The sequence below is a fragment of the Hydra vulgaris genome, chromosome 08 (genome assembly GCF_038396675.1).
Source record: "Hydra vulgaris chromosome 08, alternate assembly HydraT2T_AEP".
NCBI classification, from domain to species: Eukaryota; Metazoa; Cnidaria; class Hydrozoa; order Anthoathecata; family Hydridae; genus Hydra; species Hydra vulgaris.
The window spans coordinates 56,647,501-56,665,936 of record NC_088927.1 but is presented as its reverse complement, the minus strand read 5'-3'; the positions used below and the strand labels follow the sequence as shown (position 1 = coordinate 56,665,936).

General features: G+C 28.4%; 1 protein-coding gene across 2 annotated transcripts in view; it reads left to right on the top strand.

Moving 5' to 3' along the window:
- The window catches only part of LOC136084390 (TNF receptor-associated factor 5-like), a 124,662-nt gene that overhangs the window by 77,653 nt on the left and 28,573 nt on the right, over positions 1–18,436 (top strand). The window contains exons 6-7 of one of the 2 annotated variants that reach the window (XM_065804394.1): positions 303–377; positions 576–653. In XM_065804394.1, coding sequence (XP_065660466.1) covers positions 303–377; positions 576–653 — 153 coding nt within the window. The remainder of the gene's footprint in view (positions 1–302; positions 378–575; positions 654–18,436) is intronic. The other variant, XM_065804395.1, reaches the window with a different exon arrangement.

Genomic DNA, 18,436 nt, shown 5'->3' with positions numbered 1-18,436 from the left:
TTTAAGGCTTATAAAAAAGATTTGCTAACTAAGATATTAACAAAAAAAAAAGATCTTTGATGGCTATTATTTTCCGACTCCAATGTCCAAATTTCCTACTAATTTTTAAATAAAATTTTCGTTGGGAAAGGAAGGGGGGTGAGAATTATTCCGACGCGTCTCTTCGGGACGGCCCTTATGATAATGATGACTATGATGATGGTAATGATGAAGATAATTTTTATTGATGAATGTGCTAAAAGAAATATCAAGTTTAATAAAATCAAAGTAAAAATTATATTTTCTCGTAAATTTACATTTAGATTCATGAAGAAAATTGCGAATGTTTACCTCTTTGTTGTGTAAATCAATGTGGCATGAAAATTATGCGTAAAGAGGTTTGATTTAAAATTGAAATAGCTGTTTTATATTCAAAGTGTCCTTTTTTTAACCGAAGTAAACACTTGACTTGTTAAAAACGTCTAAACAACGTCTATTTTACTTCTAGACATCTTTAACACGTCTTTAACACGTCATGTGTTTACTTGAACTTTAATTTACTTGGGTAAAAACTCTATCTTTGAAACTTTTCATAGATGTCTTCCCATATTACTGATAGTTGCCCTAATACAATTATTCCATGTCAATATTTAAATGTTGGATGCAAGTTTAAGGTAAGAAAATAAATTTTGAAAAATTTAAAATTTTTATAATTTGAAAATTAAAATTGTATAAAATTCCTAAATAATAACAATCGAGAAATCAGGTATATATCATCATATATCATTAGTATATCAATCAGTTATATATTATCTATATATATTGATCCCTAACCACAACATTTCTCAAAAAAAATCAAAGTGTTCAATAGGTTAAGTTTTTCATTAAAAATTCATTATTCAAAAACTTAAAGTTCCAGAGATTAAGCTTTCAGAATGTATGTACAGTCAACTAACTTTTATACGTACATTGATAAAATTACTGGGAGAGTAGTATTTTATTTAAAAGATTTTTTATCTAATGCAAGTTTTGAAAATTTGACACCTACTTTACAAGTACACAATTTGTTTTTACTCTTTATTTTAACTTTAAATTAAAAAAGTTAAAATAAAAGGTATCGTAAAATCACTAACAATGAAAAAAAATTTCACAGATACAACATTTTATCGGCAATTATTCATACAGCTCACTACCATTTATCACTGCTTGGTCTCCGTATACAAGCAATTATACTTTGTCAAAATATTTGTTTTGTGATAATAAACATCAATTTGTTAAATAACATCATTATGTGCGGCATTGGCGCAGTGGTTTGAGTTCAGGCTTAGAACCAGTGTCGAGTTCTTATGAAGTGGAACCATTGAAGTTCTTGAATAGATAGTGGAGAAAAAAATCGTTAAAATGTAGTTGACATACTGCCCATTCTACTGCTTTTTACTAATTTTCGGTTCGAGAGACAATTGTAAACTCCATTATTTACAACAGTTTTACCACAGTTTTATTACAGTTTTATCACCACAAAACAAAAACGTGGTTTTAGACCTTTGGGCAAAGGCTTCAGCAAAGGGTAGACATTTTTTTAGAAATTGATGCATGACTACTTCAAATGCTCTTTGATAGTATTTATCAACCTTCCCTGTTGAAAATATTCTGTCATGTTGTCCTTTAAAGGAAAGACTTGATATATAATTATTATTAATTTTCGAACTCTCAAGTTTAAGCTCTTCCATGGTTCGATACCTCACCCTAGCGAATTTGTTATTATCAATCTCTAAAGATGTATTCAATTCAGTGAATTAGCTTACGTTAAGCATAACAGTGACTTGAAGCAATACTCCAAATCTTTCGGTTATTGATGTCTTTGTAAGTTTTTTTTGCATTTGCAAAAGATTGAAGTCGACTATCAGTGATTATGTTTTTAGTCACTAGGTTTAATTTTCTCATCCTCAATAATATTTAAAAAAAGCTGATGTTGATAAAGATACCACCAATGTGCAATAAACCGAACGCAGATTTAGAACCAATAGAGGAATTATTTTCTATTTTTTCAGCACGGACATAGAGAATTATGGTTTTTTGCAAATCGAGAGATCCAATGCACGTTAGGCAATTATTTTCCCAATCAAAGAAATGTCTGTTCTTAATAGGAACCGTTGTTTTCTTGGGCATTGTAAACTATTTATGTTTTTTATTTACCTATATTTTGACTTTCAACATTATCTAATATATTATTTATGCATATATAAATTAGGCAACAATAGTTTTTCCAAACATATGAGTCATCATTGTGTAGCGACAAAAGTCAATTATCTTAAAAATGGATATACCGCATTTGAAAATACATTTCTTCATATCAAGTCTGGAAATAAAATATTCTTTTATTTTCAAACTTGATATCCTTATAGTTCTTTTGGTTCAAATGAGTTTTGAAAAAATATAAATCAAGACCATAAGAAGTTGCTGCTTTACAAAAATAAATGGTGATGATGACACAAACAAAATGTGGAAAAAAGTCGTTATTTTTACAGCGTTTAATAATATTTATTTCGTTAGAAGTATCCTAGCCAAATGTATTGGTGATTCAAAAATTGGGCAGTATAATGTAGTAATAATAAAGCAATCAAAAGTTATACATTTCCTTGGTGTTTTCATTGGTGAAAAAAAGTAAAAGTCATATCGATACTTTATGCCACAAAGTTTTAAAAAATATTGAAGTATTGTAACAAGTAAGAAATTTTCTCAATAGACATGCATTAATTCAACTTTTTTTACTCGCTTATTCAAGGCAATGTAAACTATGCAGATATTACATCAGGTAGTACTAAAAAAAAAATTAGATCGACAGAAGCATCTAGCACCATTAATAAACTTTAAAGACCGTTATTCATTTCCAATAAAAGGGGTCCAGACCTCTTTTATTGGAAATGAATGTTCTTAACATATATCAACTAAATATTTTTAATATCTTTTGCTTTATGTACACTGTAAAATAAATTTTATGCCTATATCCTTTCCAAATTTATATGCAATGAAACCAAAAAAAAATTTGACCTAAGAAATTACGATCTTGTTCATAAACATATTTTTGCATATAAATTTTGGAAGATCTCTTATAACATATCACGGAGCTTCTCTCGGAACCTAATAGTTTTAAAAAATTTTGATTTTTCTCGAAGTTGGAATTTTCATTTATTTAAAAATAAATTTAAAAAAGTTATTTTCTTAATTGATAATGTATATGTATTCAAGTTCTTTTGAGCTTGATCCTTATTTCGATCCGTATTGTGTGATTCCTTAATGTAATATTAGAATTATTAGGTTGTTTATATAATATTTAGGGGTGTCCCGGGTGAATTTTATACTGTCCGTCCGTTTTTCGGCCGGATAATAACTTTATCCGGTTTTTTATGTACCGGATATTTCATGTTTCTTTATAATATTGTTATTATTAAGGCAAAGTGGGCCACAACGAGCCCCAAAGGTGAGATAAACCCCTATCAAATCTCTTGCTTGGACATAGGTTATTACAAATTTGGCCTTAGAATATTGTTCGGCTGACCATAAAAATTTAAGTGAACCATCCGAAAAATAGTTTTTTTATTGTTAATTTTTGGCAAAATTAATATTTAAGAGTACAACTTTTAAAATTTTATTGAGCTAAGTTTTTTTTAGTTTGACTATAGTTAAAATTATTGTCAATTTTTCTCTATTCAGAGTGTCAATTTTGGAATATTGAGATAATAAACAGAAGATTATGTATCAACAACAAATCAGTTATAGTCAATTTTTGGTTAATAATCAGGTTTTATTCAGAAATTAAATTAAGGGGCCGATTAAAGGCTACTTCTACAAAAAATGGGCTCCTAGCATTTCTTTGTTTAACGGTTGTTTCTTAACATAAGGCATAGTTACACATTTAATTTTCTGATGTTAAGTTGAAGATAGGTTAAATATCCGGAAAATTTTTATGTTGTTTTGGTTGGTTACAGCTAGTTGATTCTATCTTTTTTTAAAAAGGGGCCTGTTTTAGGTCACTCCCCTATTGTTCTGAAAATACTACTAAAATTATATATGCGCAATAAATACATCAGTTTATCACTCATTTATATTTTTTTTTACCTCAATGTTAAGAAACTAACATATTTAGCCTTGATTGCTTTTTCTCATAAAGAATGAAAACAATCTTCCAAAAGTACAGAGGATGCAGGTGGTGCTAGTAAATTAAGTGCTAACTCTTTTAGCAGTGCAAACTTCTCTTCATGTTTCCAATAATTTAAAACTTTAGTCATTATTTTTTTCTATAATCGAGTGATTAAAGAAAACATCATCTCCATGAACAGCTTTTGAAAAGGAGACTTGATCGTATTTTAATGCGTTTTACGATTGTGCAACTGAAGAAGATTCAGTATTCATTTTTTTTCCTCTTTATACAAATTAAAATTTTTGCGTGATTATGCGGCGGAGTTGTGCAAAATGACTTCTGACCAGATTTATTACACCCCTGTTTATCTGATTTCCACATGCAATGCATATTGCTCTGAAATCACAGTTATCATTAATTTAGAAAAGTTGTGAAACAAAGTTTGCTATTTTGAAGGTTTATCACGATAATATTTTGTCATTATAAAATATATATTTTATGATTTAAATTACGTTATCCGGATATCTGGTCGGATCATTTTTAAATATCCGGGTCCTAAATATCCTGTTGGCTAATGAAAAAGTTTTATCCGGGACACCCCTAATAACATTTATACGAAAAGTGTTTTATATTTGAAATTTGAGTTTTTAAATATTGCCGTTTAACGGTATTCTTTTGTTAACGGTATCGTTGTTAACGGTACGCTATTTTATTCTTTAAATACTTGTCTATTTTCACAAAACATTTTAAAGCGTAATTTTAGCGCAAGTTTGCGGTAAGTTCAAAAATTACTAATTTTTGTATTCACAAAACTTGCTTAGAAGCCTAATACAAAGTTTAGGATTTATTTTTTGTAAGTTCAACTCTCAAATTAATTTATTTTTAAAACATCTTCAGAAAATGCTCAGCCTGATTTAAGCAAGAAAAGTTATGTTTAGTTGAAGCTACCTTAACCTTGGGGTAACTTTAAAATATTTGCGCTGCTCATGCATACTGACGTTTTTTGTTTAGATTTGTGATAAGATTTATTATAACTTGTGATAAACATGGTGCCTATAAGTTATTGTTTAGTTATCAGACTATAGGGGAGATAGGGGCATTTTTAACGTTTTTATGGTTTATGCTTGATTACTTAGAAACCCTTGCAGACAACAATACTATTTTCAATATTCTTAAAAGAATATTAATTTCTTTATTCAAATCAACAAGCTAATTTTGGTCCAATTAATATTTAGTAAGCTAGAACTTAACTTTATAACATCACCTACAATGGATTAATTATAACATCACCTATAATGGTGATTCATGTATGGGGCACCTTGATCTGCACTATCGGGCGCTTTTGATCTTATATACAGTTTTACAAAATCAATAAAAAGTTGGCAATAAAGCATTATTAAAAACACAGTACTTTAATTTTCTGCCAAGAGATTCACATTTAAAGTTTAGTGAACAAGTTTTTTGGGTCGAAATTTTAAGAAATGTTTGCAAAAACTGAAAATCGAAAATCAAATGTCGACCGACAGGAGTTGTGCCACCATGCTGCATTGGATGAAGGCTTGCAGCGAATATCACCTCTGGTAAACTGGTACAATCGCTACTGACAGAGACGAATTTATACGATTTTAAATTTTCTTTTTTCAAATATTTTAGCATTCGCACATTTTCTTCTTCACAGATTTGTCCAACATAATAAATAGCTTTTTCTTTTTTTTTATCAAATTTAACAAGAACAAAACCCTTCACATTCAGTGCATCAAAGTCAAAGTTCAGGTCTGATAATTCAAGAGGATATCGTTTCAAGATCATTTTCACTGTCATCACTTTCAAGCGGTGGTAGGCGATGAATATTATCAGAATCATCGGAAAGTTCAACTGGTTCATCGTCTTCAACTGCTGCACTTGTATTTTTTTGCATTTTTTTTTCTTATATGTTTTTATCTTTCGAAGTCTCAATTCTTCCTCAAACTCATCATCGGCTTCTTTAAACTGAAGTCTTGAAGCTGCATGTTTTGCTTTATGTTTTCTTGTGGTCTTTTTTGGATCTTTCTGAACCATAGAAATTTTTTTTTTTTGTTTGTTTTGTTTATTCTTTGCCAAGTAAACCTCATTTTGAACAGGAGTGTCTGTCAAAACTCTTTTTTTGTTGCCTAATTTTAAATTGTTTTTTTCTGGCTGGAGTCTTTAGAAGGATCTTTCCGGTGTTACGATACTCGGGATTGCTGTTACGGCAACAGATGGTCCTGCTACAGCAACAGAGGGTCCTGCTAATTCAGAAGAGTCTCGCTTATCCAATTCGCTCAGCCATTTCCTGCAGATTTTCATCGGGTTTAGATATAATAGTTTCCGCAATATCTGCAATGATTTCTGGATGTTCAACAGTAGGAGTGGGTGCTGGACAATCGATCACTGATGCTGGCAGATATTCGTCATCTGTAAAAATGTCTGGATTGAAAACAACAACGAAAATAAATAGCCAGAAGTATATGCTGATAGTAACTTAAGACATCACGCATATTTGAGCACCATCTATTTATAATTATAAATAGATGGTGTAACGCTAAAAGATGAGTCCCATAGATTGAAGAGCCCCGACTACTTTTTGTTAAAGTTTAATAAAAAGTAGTTTCAATATAATTACTTCCGTAAAGGAAGTAGTTAAGATTTAAGTTATTACAGCAAAAGAAATCCGTTTGCACATTTTTTTTTAAATTCATTTATTTACCCATAAAAATGAAAAAGTTACAAACTTATTTATAATTTTACATAACTAGGATCGGCGCCACTTGCACAGTTAAAATCTAGTCATTGGAGTGATACCTTAATAAAATAAACAAATAAAGCAAAAATTAGTAATACAGATAGCGACCAAAAGAGATCAAAGCAAAATTAAAAGAAGAACAATAATATTTAAAAAAGCAAGACAAATATAACAAAAAGGGGAAAAAATGAATTAACTGACATGAGAAATAATAATTATAAAATTACACAACAGTATAAACAAAAATACTGTATGATTATGTGTAAAAAGTACACAATCACACGGCATTGTAAACAATACACAAAACTACAGGATAATATAAGCAATCCAAATAACATAAATGAATAAAACTTAAAAAATGTTATTTTTGTTTTCTTAAGATGTTATTTTCGAATTTGTCGCGAACATTTTTATTCTTTTAACTTAGCGTTTTGTTCTACTGTTTATTTGATATTTTTCTTCGATTTTTATTCTTTAATATTTTAATTGTTTTAACTTTATTTTTTTTATTTTTCAAATCATCTATTCTGAACAATTTTTATTTATTTTTCTTTTGCTCTTTTATCTGATTTTTACTTTAGCCGTTAAAAAAATGTTTCCTCCATTTGCGATGTCATAGCAAAGTGAATTAATATTGGGAATAATATTGGGAACATTAGCATAATATTTGCATATTATTTAATATTTAATATTGGGAACAATAGCATAATATTTGCATTAGCATAATATATCAATATATTTTTCAATAAAAAGATCATACACTGAGTCATTTACAAATAGTTAAAACTAATCTTAAGTATATACCATGAAATAGCATTAATAATACAAGTAATAATGATAATAATAATGATGATAAATTATAAGAATAATAAGAAAATTATATGATAATAAATCAATATCAATTTTAAAACAACAAAATAATGCATAGACAGGAAAGTTACAAACAGTTATGTACTGACAAAACGTAACAACCTACCATGTAACTAAAACAATTTCTGCAAAAAAAAAGTAACAATGATTTAATAAACCTAACAATATTAATATCAATAATCATATAAATTAAAGTAATATAAATATTTCATCAAAAAATAACAATAAATAAACGTGTCACCTACACACACACCTAAGTGTAGGACCTAAGTTCTTGGGCTTATTGTATAAAATTATAAAAACCTACTTTTTTCTATAAAGTCAACAACAATATTTTAAAAAACATTTTAGTTACTTAAAAATAAAAATCCTTTTAAACTTACTACCTCTCTCTTTCATTATTTTCAACTAAACAGAAAAACAAACAAACAATTGATAGTAAATTTTCACTTTGGTAGTAAGTTATTAAGTAGATTAAATAAATCTTTGATCTATTTAATCTACTCTAACAGTATTCAACTTTGTCATTAAACTATAACTATTTTCTACAACCTGGTATAGTTTAACAAAGATATATTTTTTAAGTAATTAAAAAATATTTAAGTCATAATATATAGGATTTTAAAAACCTGAAATTTTAAACCTACTTAAAAAAAAACAGATATATTAAAAAGTATTTTTTTCCCATTTTAAAAAGTAAAAATGCTTTTTGACTTACTTTCTCCAATAATACTGCTGTCATCTAAACAGAAAAGCAAACAAATATTGAAGTCGATTCTTTCTTAAACCTCTTTAATTACTTTAATATTAAAATAAATATTTAATCTTTCTGGATTGAATTAATTTACGAAAATTTTCGTTAATATAATTTAAGTTGATATAAACATTTATCGTAAATGTAATAATACTAAAAAAAAAAAATTAACAATACTAAAAAAAAAATTAACAATACTAAAAAAAAAAAAAAAATCAAATTAAGTTATAAATTGCATTTTTAGCAAAATGTTGTCTTGGCTTTTAATAAATAAATAAAAGCAGTAAGTTAATAATGAAACAACCAATTATTCATTTTTAACAATAGACACCAACGTGAAGGTAAGCCAAGCAGTCTATCAACACAAAACATCACAACAATAACACATAACAATAAAATATTAACACCCTTGATCCTAAAATCCAGCAAAAATAACAAACCAAATTAAAAAAGACAAAATTCGAAAACCAATTTAAAGTTAACGATATTTATCTTTTTACTAAACATATAAATACAGAAAAGTATATTTGCTTTAATATTCAATATTAGTTAATCAATTACCTCAAATTTAGGACATTAAAACGCCCTAGATTTAAAGATCAAGGTTGCATACTCTCTCATACACATTACGCTAAACATTAACAGACATTATGTGTTTCCAGAACAATTAAAAAAAGGCTAGACAACACAACCTAGCCCTAAAGCAATAAATGCTGCCAAGTCACACCTCTGCTATAAGTACACCGCTTGGCTGGTAAGGTTATCAATCTTGCTCAACATAATCCCAAGTGACACAACTTTGAAAACATGGAAACAACATAATTTTAAAATATATACAACTATAAACAAATATGGTTTTATATAACACATGTAAACACATTTTATAACAATATTAAATGACAGATATATTTATCAAAAACTATGAAAAAAAAAATTAAAAAATAAATAAAGTTATACATACAAGTACTCACAACCTACAAACAGTAAATTTTCGAAATGAAAATCTAAAGACTATAAATTAAGAACCTTAGAAAATATAACATTCTGTGTGTAACACTTTTCACCTACCATAACCTGAATGAGATGTTATCAATTTTGAAAAACAAACTATTAAATACTATAGTTCTTGAACATGCAACATATAGTTGACCATGAGAGAAACACGGTTTTTTGAGATATACCCCAACTCTATCAAATGTTTGACCTTGACTTTTATTAATTGTCATTGAATAAGCCAATCTGACAGGAAACTGACGATATTTCAGAACAAAAGGTTTATTAGAATCTGATGGAGCAAACTGAATTCGAGGAACAAAAACCCATTTACCACCAGAAACACCTGTCAAAATCTCTGCATCAATATACTTATTTTGAAGAGCACAAACTTTCATTCGAGTACCATTGCATAACCCAGCTTTGAGATCTAAATTTCTAAGTAGCATAATTAAACAACCAAGTTTCAATTTTAAACAATGAGGTGGCATACCTGAAAGAATTAACCTGTTCAAAAACTCAACAGGAGTTATTTCTTCATTAAGGTCATCAGTCTCAATTTGATCAGCACTTAAATAAATTTTGACCTCACCCGGCAGACATTCAAGCACTTCTTCATTGATTGATAATGAATCAACATTCGTTTGTGTTAAAATCACACGTTTAGAATAATCATTTTGATCAGCATCTCCGAAAATCTTTTCAATAATCGATTCATTTCTCTTAGTATAGAATGCACTGATTTGGTATCTCAATGCATCCTTTAAAAGGATCCTCCTCTTTGACAGGTATAGTTCTATTCCCAGTTTAGTAGCCACTGGGAAAATTCACCTTCCATCTTGCACTCCCCATCTTGCACTCTCATATTTTCAGTTAATGCAAACTTCTGCACCCATTGCCAATGCAAAGAACATTTTATACGTGATTCTACTATTTCAGCTGGTTGTCCTCTTTTCACAACAGGCAGAATTTGCCTGAAATCACCACAAAAAAAAATGATTTTTCCTCCGAACGGAAAGTTGTTGTTGCAAATATCTTTTAATAACCTATCAATTGCATTTAAGGCATGTTTAGGTATCATGGATGTTTCATCAAGCAAAAACAAACTAACTTGTCTTAAAAAATGCCCGTGTATAGAGTAGGAGTTACATTACATGTGCTATTATCCAATATTGGAACAGGAATTTTGAATAAGCCATGCAATGTAGATCCATTTGTAAGAAGAGTTGCTGATATGCCAGTCCATGCAGCTGTAGCAGATTTAAAGCCCCTACTTTATGGTTTCAGCAATCAAATAATTATAAGTAAAGGTTTTTCTACTACCAGCAGGTCCATCCATGAAAAACAATCTAGAATGTTGATTTTCTACACTTGGTTGCTCGTTGGATTGCAGCAAGGATAGCATTACATACATTTAATTAATTGACATTAAGCAACAGTCTCATTTGGTTGGCTTCGTGAATTGATTGTTGGACATTTTCATCAAAATTTTCTAGATTTAGGCGCATAAACTCATCAATAACAGGCAGATTGTAATCAGCCAGCATTTTACCGTTTTGATTTATAATCTTTTCAATTTGATGAAAAGTAGCTTGTTCAGCTATTAGAAGTGAATGAGCTCTTCCATCATAAAAGCTTTGTATGTATTCCAGAGATGCAAAAGATTGTCAGGTTCACAAAAGGTCAAAATAATTGAAAACAACTGTTTAATTTGCTTTGGCATACCTGTTAAAACCGCCTCAGAAAGAGTATTCTGCCATTCAGTGTCATCTTGCAACAAAACTTTCAAAACACATGCTTCACGAAATGTTTCAAGGACAATACCATTAACAGTACGCACATCCTCCCGCGATGTTGCACCTTTTGCTTGCAAAAGTAACAGTCTAAGAAAAAACAATTCTTCAGTTGGATTAATTTTATACATTCTTACTATCACCTTATTACCACCCCTTTGTCTAACCTTCCATTTACAATGTTTATCATCAAATATAAAGTGATAAGGAATGTCTACATACGAATAGCAATGTGCTCTTTCATTTTCAGAATTTAACTTAAACCATGCCGTTAGGTGCGTATCACGTTGAGCTGCACGATCTAAAGCCATTTGTTCTGCTCCTTCTCTAAAATACACTAATTGATTTTCAGGTAGATGAACTTTAAGGCATGTAATAGTGTGTGACATATGACTTATTGGATACTCGAAAATTCGCCACAATGCTTCAGGTGCACTTACATAACAACAATCTAAAAAAGAGTTTACTTCATCATGATTAATTTATTTATTTATTAAAATATTGCCATAGTCATGATCCTTGTATATGTATTTGTACAAATATTTAACAGCCTTAACAGACATTTAAGCTTTAACATTAATGTGAGCTTGATATATCTTTGATAAACATGGAATGTACCACCCAGCGGTTATCTACATTGTTACATTTAATATTAATAACCAAACCATTGTCACAACATCTATAGCGTGGATAACCATTATGAACTGCTGCTGTGTTAGTATTAAATTCTTAAGCAGAGTTCTTGTTGCACACCTCATCTTTCATGCAGGGAAAATTTAGATTCAGTATGCCGCATGGACTGTGAATCTTGCAAGTTTTAACGATATTATAAAGGTCTCAATTCACATTGCGGTATCGAGGAATTTCTGGAGATAATAAATTATTGATATCATGAGCTGTTTCAAACTTATCATCATTTGCAAGTAAAATATGAACATGTGGCAAACCGCGCCTTTGAAACTCAAATATGAACATGTGTTACAACTTTCCCTAATACAACGTGCTTAAAAATGTCATTGAGAAGGTTATTTAATTTGAGTTTAAATACTCAAATAACCAGTGTCTATCATTTGCTGTCTGACCTGGATATAAATTTTCAGTTATCTCGCGCCATTTTGGGTTGCAAGTGAAAGTAATAAAAAGATCTGGTTTACCATACTTTTTAATTATGACCATAGCATCTTCAAAGTTTTCTTTTAAAGCCTACATAAGTTGATGGCAAAACTACAACATGCCCTTGTCTAACATTACGATCATTTCTAAGGTTGTTTTACATGTTCGTGTAAGACATCTGGGTCCTTGCTTCTTAGCATTTTGTTTTGGTTATTTCTGATGAAACCAAGGCGCTGGCCTTCAATTTTAACATACGCATCAATAGCATATTGCTGAAACAGCAATATGCTGTTGATCCGTATATGTTTTTGCCATAAAAGAGTGAAGAAAAAAATTGTCTAACTGAAAGTTTATAATTGTAATACTGAGATAATGTAACATGATTTCTAACCAATGTAGCACGTTCAGGGTTGTGAACCAATTGATTACCGTTTTCGTCAAGGAGTACTCCTAAAAATTTTAATAAATTTTAATTCTCTTTTTATAAATTGACTGCCAATATAAAGTTTTGGAAGTTTTAAAGGGATTTTATCGTGTTCATGAAAGCGATGAAAAAAAGAATACTTTGTTTTATCTAAATTAATTGATAATTTATTTGCATTAAGCCATTCTGTTGCGTTTTATGAGTTCCATCTGTTAACTGAATTAAATAACATTTTAATATCGTGACAAGCGTGAAACAAATTTGTATCATCCGCAACAATATAGTGTCTAGTAACTTACAAGATTTGCTTAAATCATTAATATAAATTAAAAATAAGAGTGGTGCCCTAAAATTAACCCTTGTGGAACACCACATTTTATATTTAACATTCTAAAGAAAAAAGGTCAATAAACTATATATCTTTTTAACATTTCTTTTAGACACATTCTTTCAAGAATATTTTTTCAACTTATTTTATGATTACACTAACTACAAACAAATTTAATTTATGTGCTTTATCATGCCAGTACACAACTTTACTGGCATGGACATCATTCATGCTCTCAAGGAAGCCATGTCATATTATAGAAAAGTAAATTACTTGGCTAGCAAGGTCAACACTTTGCTGTAAACTGAGCCAAGCCACAACAATATGAAACCTTGCAAACAACATAATAAACACTTACATACTATTAACACATAACATTATAACACATCACAAACGTAGAAACACTTCATATATCGAAAATGTACACACTTACAAAACATAAACCATATATATATATATATATATATATATATATATATATATATATATATATATATATATATATATATATATATATATATATATATATATATATATATATATATATATATATATATATATATACATATATATATTGATGTTGTTTTATTGTATCAAGTTATTATACAAAGTCTCTTGTTTGTTTGAGAGTGATCAATATTAGTGAATTATTAAAAAAATGATCAGTATTAATATGAAAAAGAGTTTGATTATTTGAAAAAATACAACTTTGTGATGGAACATAAAGTTTCATGCCCTTCGGCAATCATCAGTTATATTTTATTTCTTAATAGAAAAAACTGTTAAAAAATACAAAATACAGAAATTGACAGAAAAAACATAACAAAGTAATGGAATGAATTCTGACATCAAAACAAAAAAACAAACAATATTTAATTAATTAGAAAATTGATCAATCACCCATGTCGAATAGGGCGAGAAGAAATTTGTTTCGATGCCTGCACTTGGATAGCATTTCACTTTTTTTGTTTAGCAGATTTTTATTTTTGGAAAATAGAATTTCATATTTTTTGTTTATGCATAGTTTGCAGGACTTCATGGTTGGGCTGTAATTAAATTGCCTAATTATTTTCCATTTATCAACAGGGTTTAAGTTGGCATCTTTTAATTTCCAAAACTCTTTTGATAATTCGGTGTCGCTTTTGTATTTTAGAAAATTAAATTATTTTATATTGTTTGCATAAAAAAATTTTAAAGGTGTTTAAAATATACCGGTGTAGGATTTGTTTAACGGAGTGTTAGTATAAGTATTTGTACATATATTGTCTTGGTATATAATATTTTTTGTTAAGCATTGGTTTGATAAAGGGCAGGTATTTTTATTAAGGCAAATGCAATTGGTTTTAGGTGGAATTTTTTTGTTGTTCATAATTTGTTGATTGTGTGCGTTTAAAAAAGACTTCATATTCGGCATACAGCTATAGCTTATTTTTATCGTGTTTCTGTTAAAATTTAACTATTGCATTTTCATATTGAATGTAATATAATTTTCTTACATTAATTTTAAGTAAGTTAGGGAAGGTGCGCACCATGATACTTGGGAACAATGAATTATTGTAATTGTGGAGGCAACTTAAGAGTTTTCATCAAGGTATTTTTCAAGTTGTTTAATTTTTATTCTGAAACATACCTAAACTATTCTAATAAGGTACTACATGATTGCATAGAAAATTATATCTGGCTGAATTCCTATATTCTCTATGGATTTTGATTTTTGCACCGCATAGACCACCAACTGGGTCATTTACTGTTAATGGACTGAGAGTATGATTTGGCCACTTAACTATATTAAAGTTTTTGGAAGTTTTAAAACATTGTATCAGGTTCCGTAACTAAGGCAGTAACTTAGTAGCCTGAAGCTAAAAAACTTAATAATAAACTTTCAAAACAACTTCTGCAAGTTTATTTTTGTGAAACCAATTTGCGTTTTTATTTGTTTATTCGCTGTCAACAAATCTTTATTATGTAATTGCGAAGTTACGACATTAAGGAACAAAAAAAAAATGAAATTAAAAAAAATGAATTTGATATATTAAAATATAATTTTTTTTTTAAAAGACATCAATTATATAAAATTTAACAAATTGAAGAATTCCAAGTACGTTAAAATTTGTATCACAAAAAAAAATTGTAAAAAAATTGTAATTTTAATAAACATATTGTTCACGATTTTGATTATTAACATTAAGTATATAATGGCTATTGCTTTGGGATTCTTCATGTTACATCAGGATTTGGAAGATTCTTTTATAGATAAATCAAAACTTCATTAGCCTTGCAATACTCAACACTAAGTTTATTCTAAGAAGTTGAAACTCCCTAACTTCTCAGAAATTGTGCAACTTTAACTATATTGCGAATAGAAATCATAATGAAACTATTACAAATTATAACTTTAAGCTCGTAAAAAAGACGTTACCTGGTATGTAATTTTAAATGAAATTTGTTCAATTCATCAAAAGAAAAGAGAGTCTTCTTAATTTCAGTTCTTCTGATACATACAGTGAGCTGCTTAGCTTAGCAGTTAACTTGATCAAATGGACTTGTTAGTTCCATGAAAATTGCATATTGAAATTCTGAAAAGAAAAGCGAAAATTCAATTAAATATTTAATTTGTGATTTTTCAAAACTGACAAAATATTTATTACTAATTGCAACTTTTAACTGTCCAAAAAGAGAATAAAATTCAACTACTTTTTCATTTTCCGTCCTGAAACATAAATATAATATTTGGTGGTTGATTTCTTTCCAACTATTTAAATGTTCTTGGGAAAATAAAATAAATTTATCATTTTTAAATCTTCAGTTCTTCGCATTGGTAATTATTTAAAAACTTCGGCATATATATAATTCTGGCATATTTAAAATAAAAATAAAATATGGCTGATGATTGCCGAAGGGCATGAAACTTAAAGTTCCATCACAAAGTTGTATTTTTCCAAATAATCCTTCAAAAATTTCAAAAAACTCTACATACATATATATAAATATATATTTATATATATGTATATATGTATATATATTTATATATATTTATATATATATATATATATATATATATATATATATATATATATATATATATATATATATATATATATATATATATATATTTATATACAAATATATATATATATTTATATATATATATATAAATATATATACATATATATATACATATATATATATATATATATATATATATATATATATATATATATATATATATACATACATATATATGTCTTTTTGATGAGTCTTACAATAAAGTTTTAAAGAAAGGTCAAATGATATACATGTGCGCTATTGAAATGAAGAGAGGAATATTATGTTTTTCAAGATATTATACTTCAGAGTTCATGGGAAAAGCTGCCAGCCCTAAATATGTTCAAATCCTGTACTACTGGTTTAAATGATGAAAAAATGCTTCAGGTCGACCCAAATGTAAATTAACTGTTTTTGGAAATCCTCAACAAATAATTTCATAACAATAAATTAAGTACACTCATTCTATTGCCTGTGGTTTACATACTATCAATGGATCTTTACAAATTGGTGCTAAAGCTACAGATTGGAACTAATAATATTTAAAAACCCTATCTTTAAGAAATACAAAAAAGCATCAATCGAGCTGGCAAAACACATTAACACAGCAACTGGGAAAAATGTCAGCTCTTCTTTTATTCAACGGTACCTACTTAACAATCCTACAATTATTAGCATTACTGAAACATGGTTCAAACCTGCTTCTCTCTGCAATTTGGATGGTTATTGTTTATATAAAAAAGACAGATGTGATGGTCGTCGAGGTGGAGGTGTATGTATTTATATTGATTCCAAAATAATTTCATATGAACTTAATGACAATGCATTTACATTGAGTCAAATAGAGCATGTCTGGGCTGTTGTCCAGTTTGGCCATGATAAATATCTCTTTGGATGTATTTATAGACCTTGTGATTTCATGGATATGACGGATATTGAAAATGTATTTAAAACTGCAAGAGAATATGTTGACCTAAAAGATTTTAAAGATCTAACTATAGTTGGAGATTTTAATTTTCCTGAGATAAGTTGGTCCAATGGATCTATAAACTCTATTAAAAGACCATCAGGCATTGAGCATGATTTCTATCGAATAATAAATGACAATTACTTATATCAGCATGTAAATTTACCAACATATCAAACAACAAATAAATCTACCGTAAACATTTTAGATTTAATATTCACCACTCAGTCAGCAAATATAAGTGCCATCGATAGAAAATTTGTTTTAGGAAACATAACCAGAGGTCATTTGATACTATGTTTTGATTTTATTTTTAAAAGTAAAACAAAGAATGTAAATACAGAGAAAAATAAATTTGTATATAGAAAAGCTGATTATAATAGTATTGGAGATTTCCTTACAAATGTTGATTGGCTTCAGTGTTTTCATACCAAAAGTGTTCAAGAAATGTATAATGAGTTAATTTATTATACTGAAGAAGCATTTAACTTATATGTACCTATAAATACCTCGTTTGTAAATTCATCATCTAGGAAAATGTGGCTAAACAAAGACCTAATCTCACTCATTAGAAAAAAGCAGAATTTAAGATACATAAATTGTTCAAGTAAATGGAAAAACTCAAATCTTTGTAGTAATTATAAACAATTGTCAAAAAGAGTTTCAATTGAAATTTCCATAGCAAGACGAAAGTATGAGTTAATGATTGTTGATAAAGCTAAAAAGAACCCAAAATTATTATATAGATATATGAATTCTCAACAATATGTAAAAGACTCTATAAAAGCTCTGAGGCAACCAAGTGGTGAAATAACTCACGATCCTAAAAAAATCGCTGATCTACTGAATATAAACTTCCAAAACATTTTTGTAAAAGAAAGTAAAAATTGCATTCCATTTTTTAAAACAAGAATAAATGATACCACCTTTAACTTAATTCCTGAAGATATTCATTATGATGATGTTCTTGAAAGGGTTAAAAATCTTGATCAAAACAAAGCATATGGAGTTGACAAATTACATCCATATATCTTAAAAAAACTATGCTACTGCTTTTGCTCTTCCTCTCACACTAATTTTTATGGAGTTAATAGAAAAAAGTCAACTACCAAATCAATTTAGTTCAGCAAATATAACTGCACTATATAAAAAAGGTGACAAAACTGATTCTGGGAATTATAGACCTATATCACTTCCTTGTATTAGTTTTAAAATACTTCAAAGAATAATAAAAAACAAGTTAGAAAAATATCTTCACGAAAATAGTA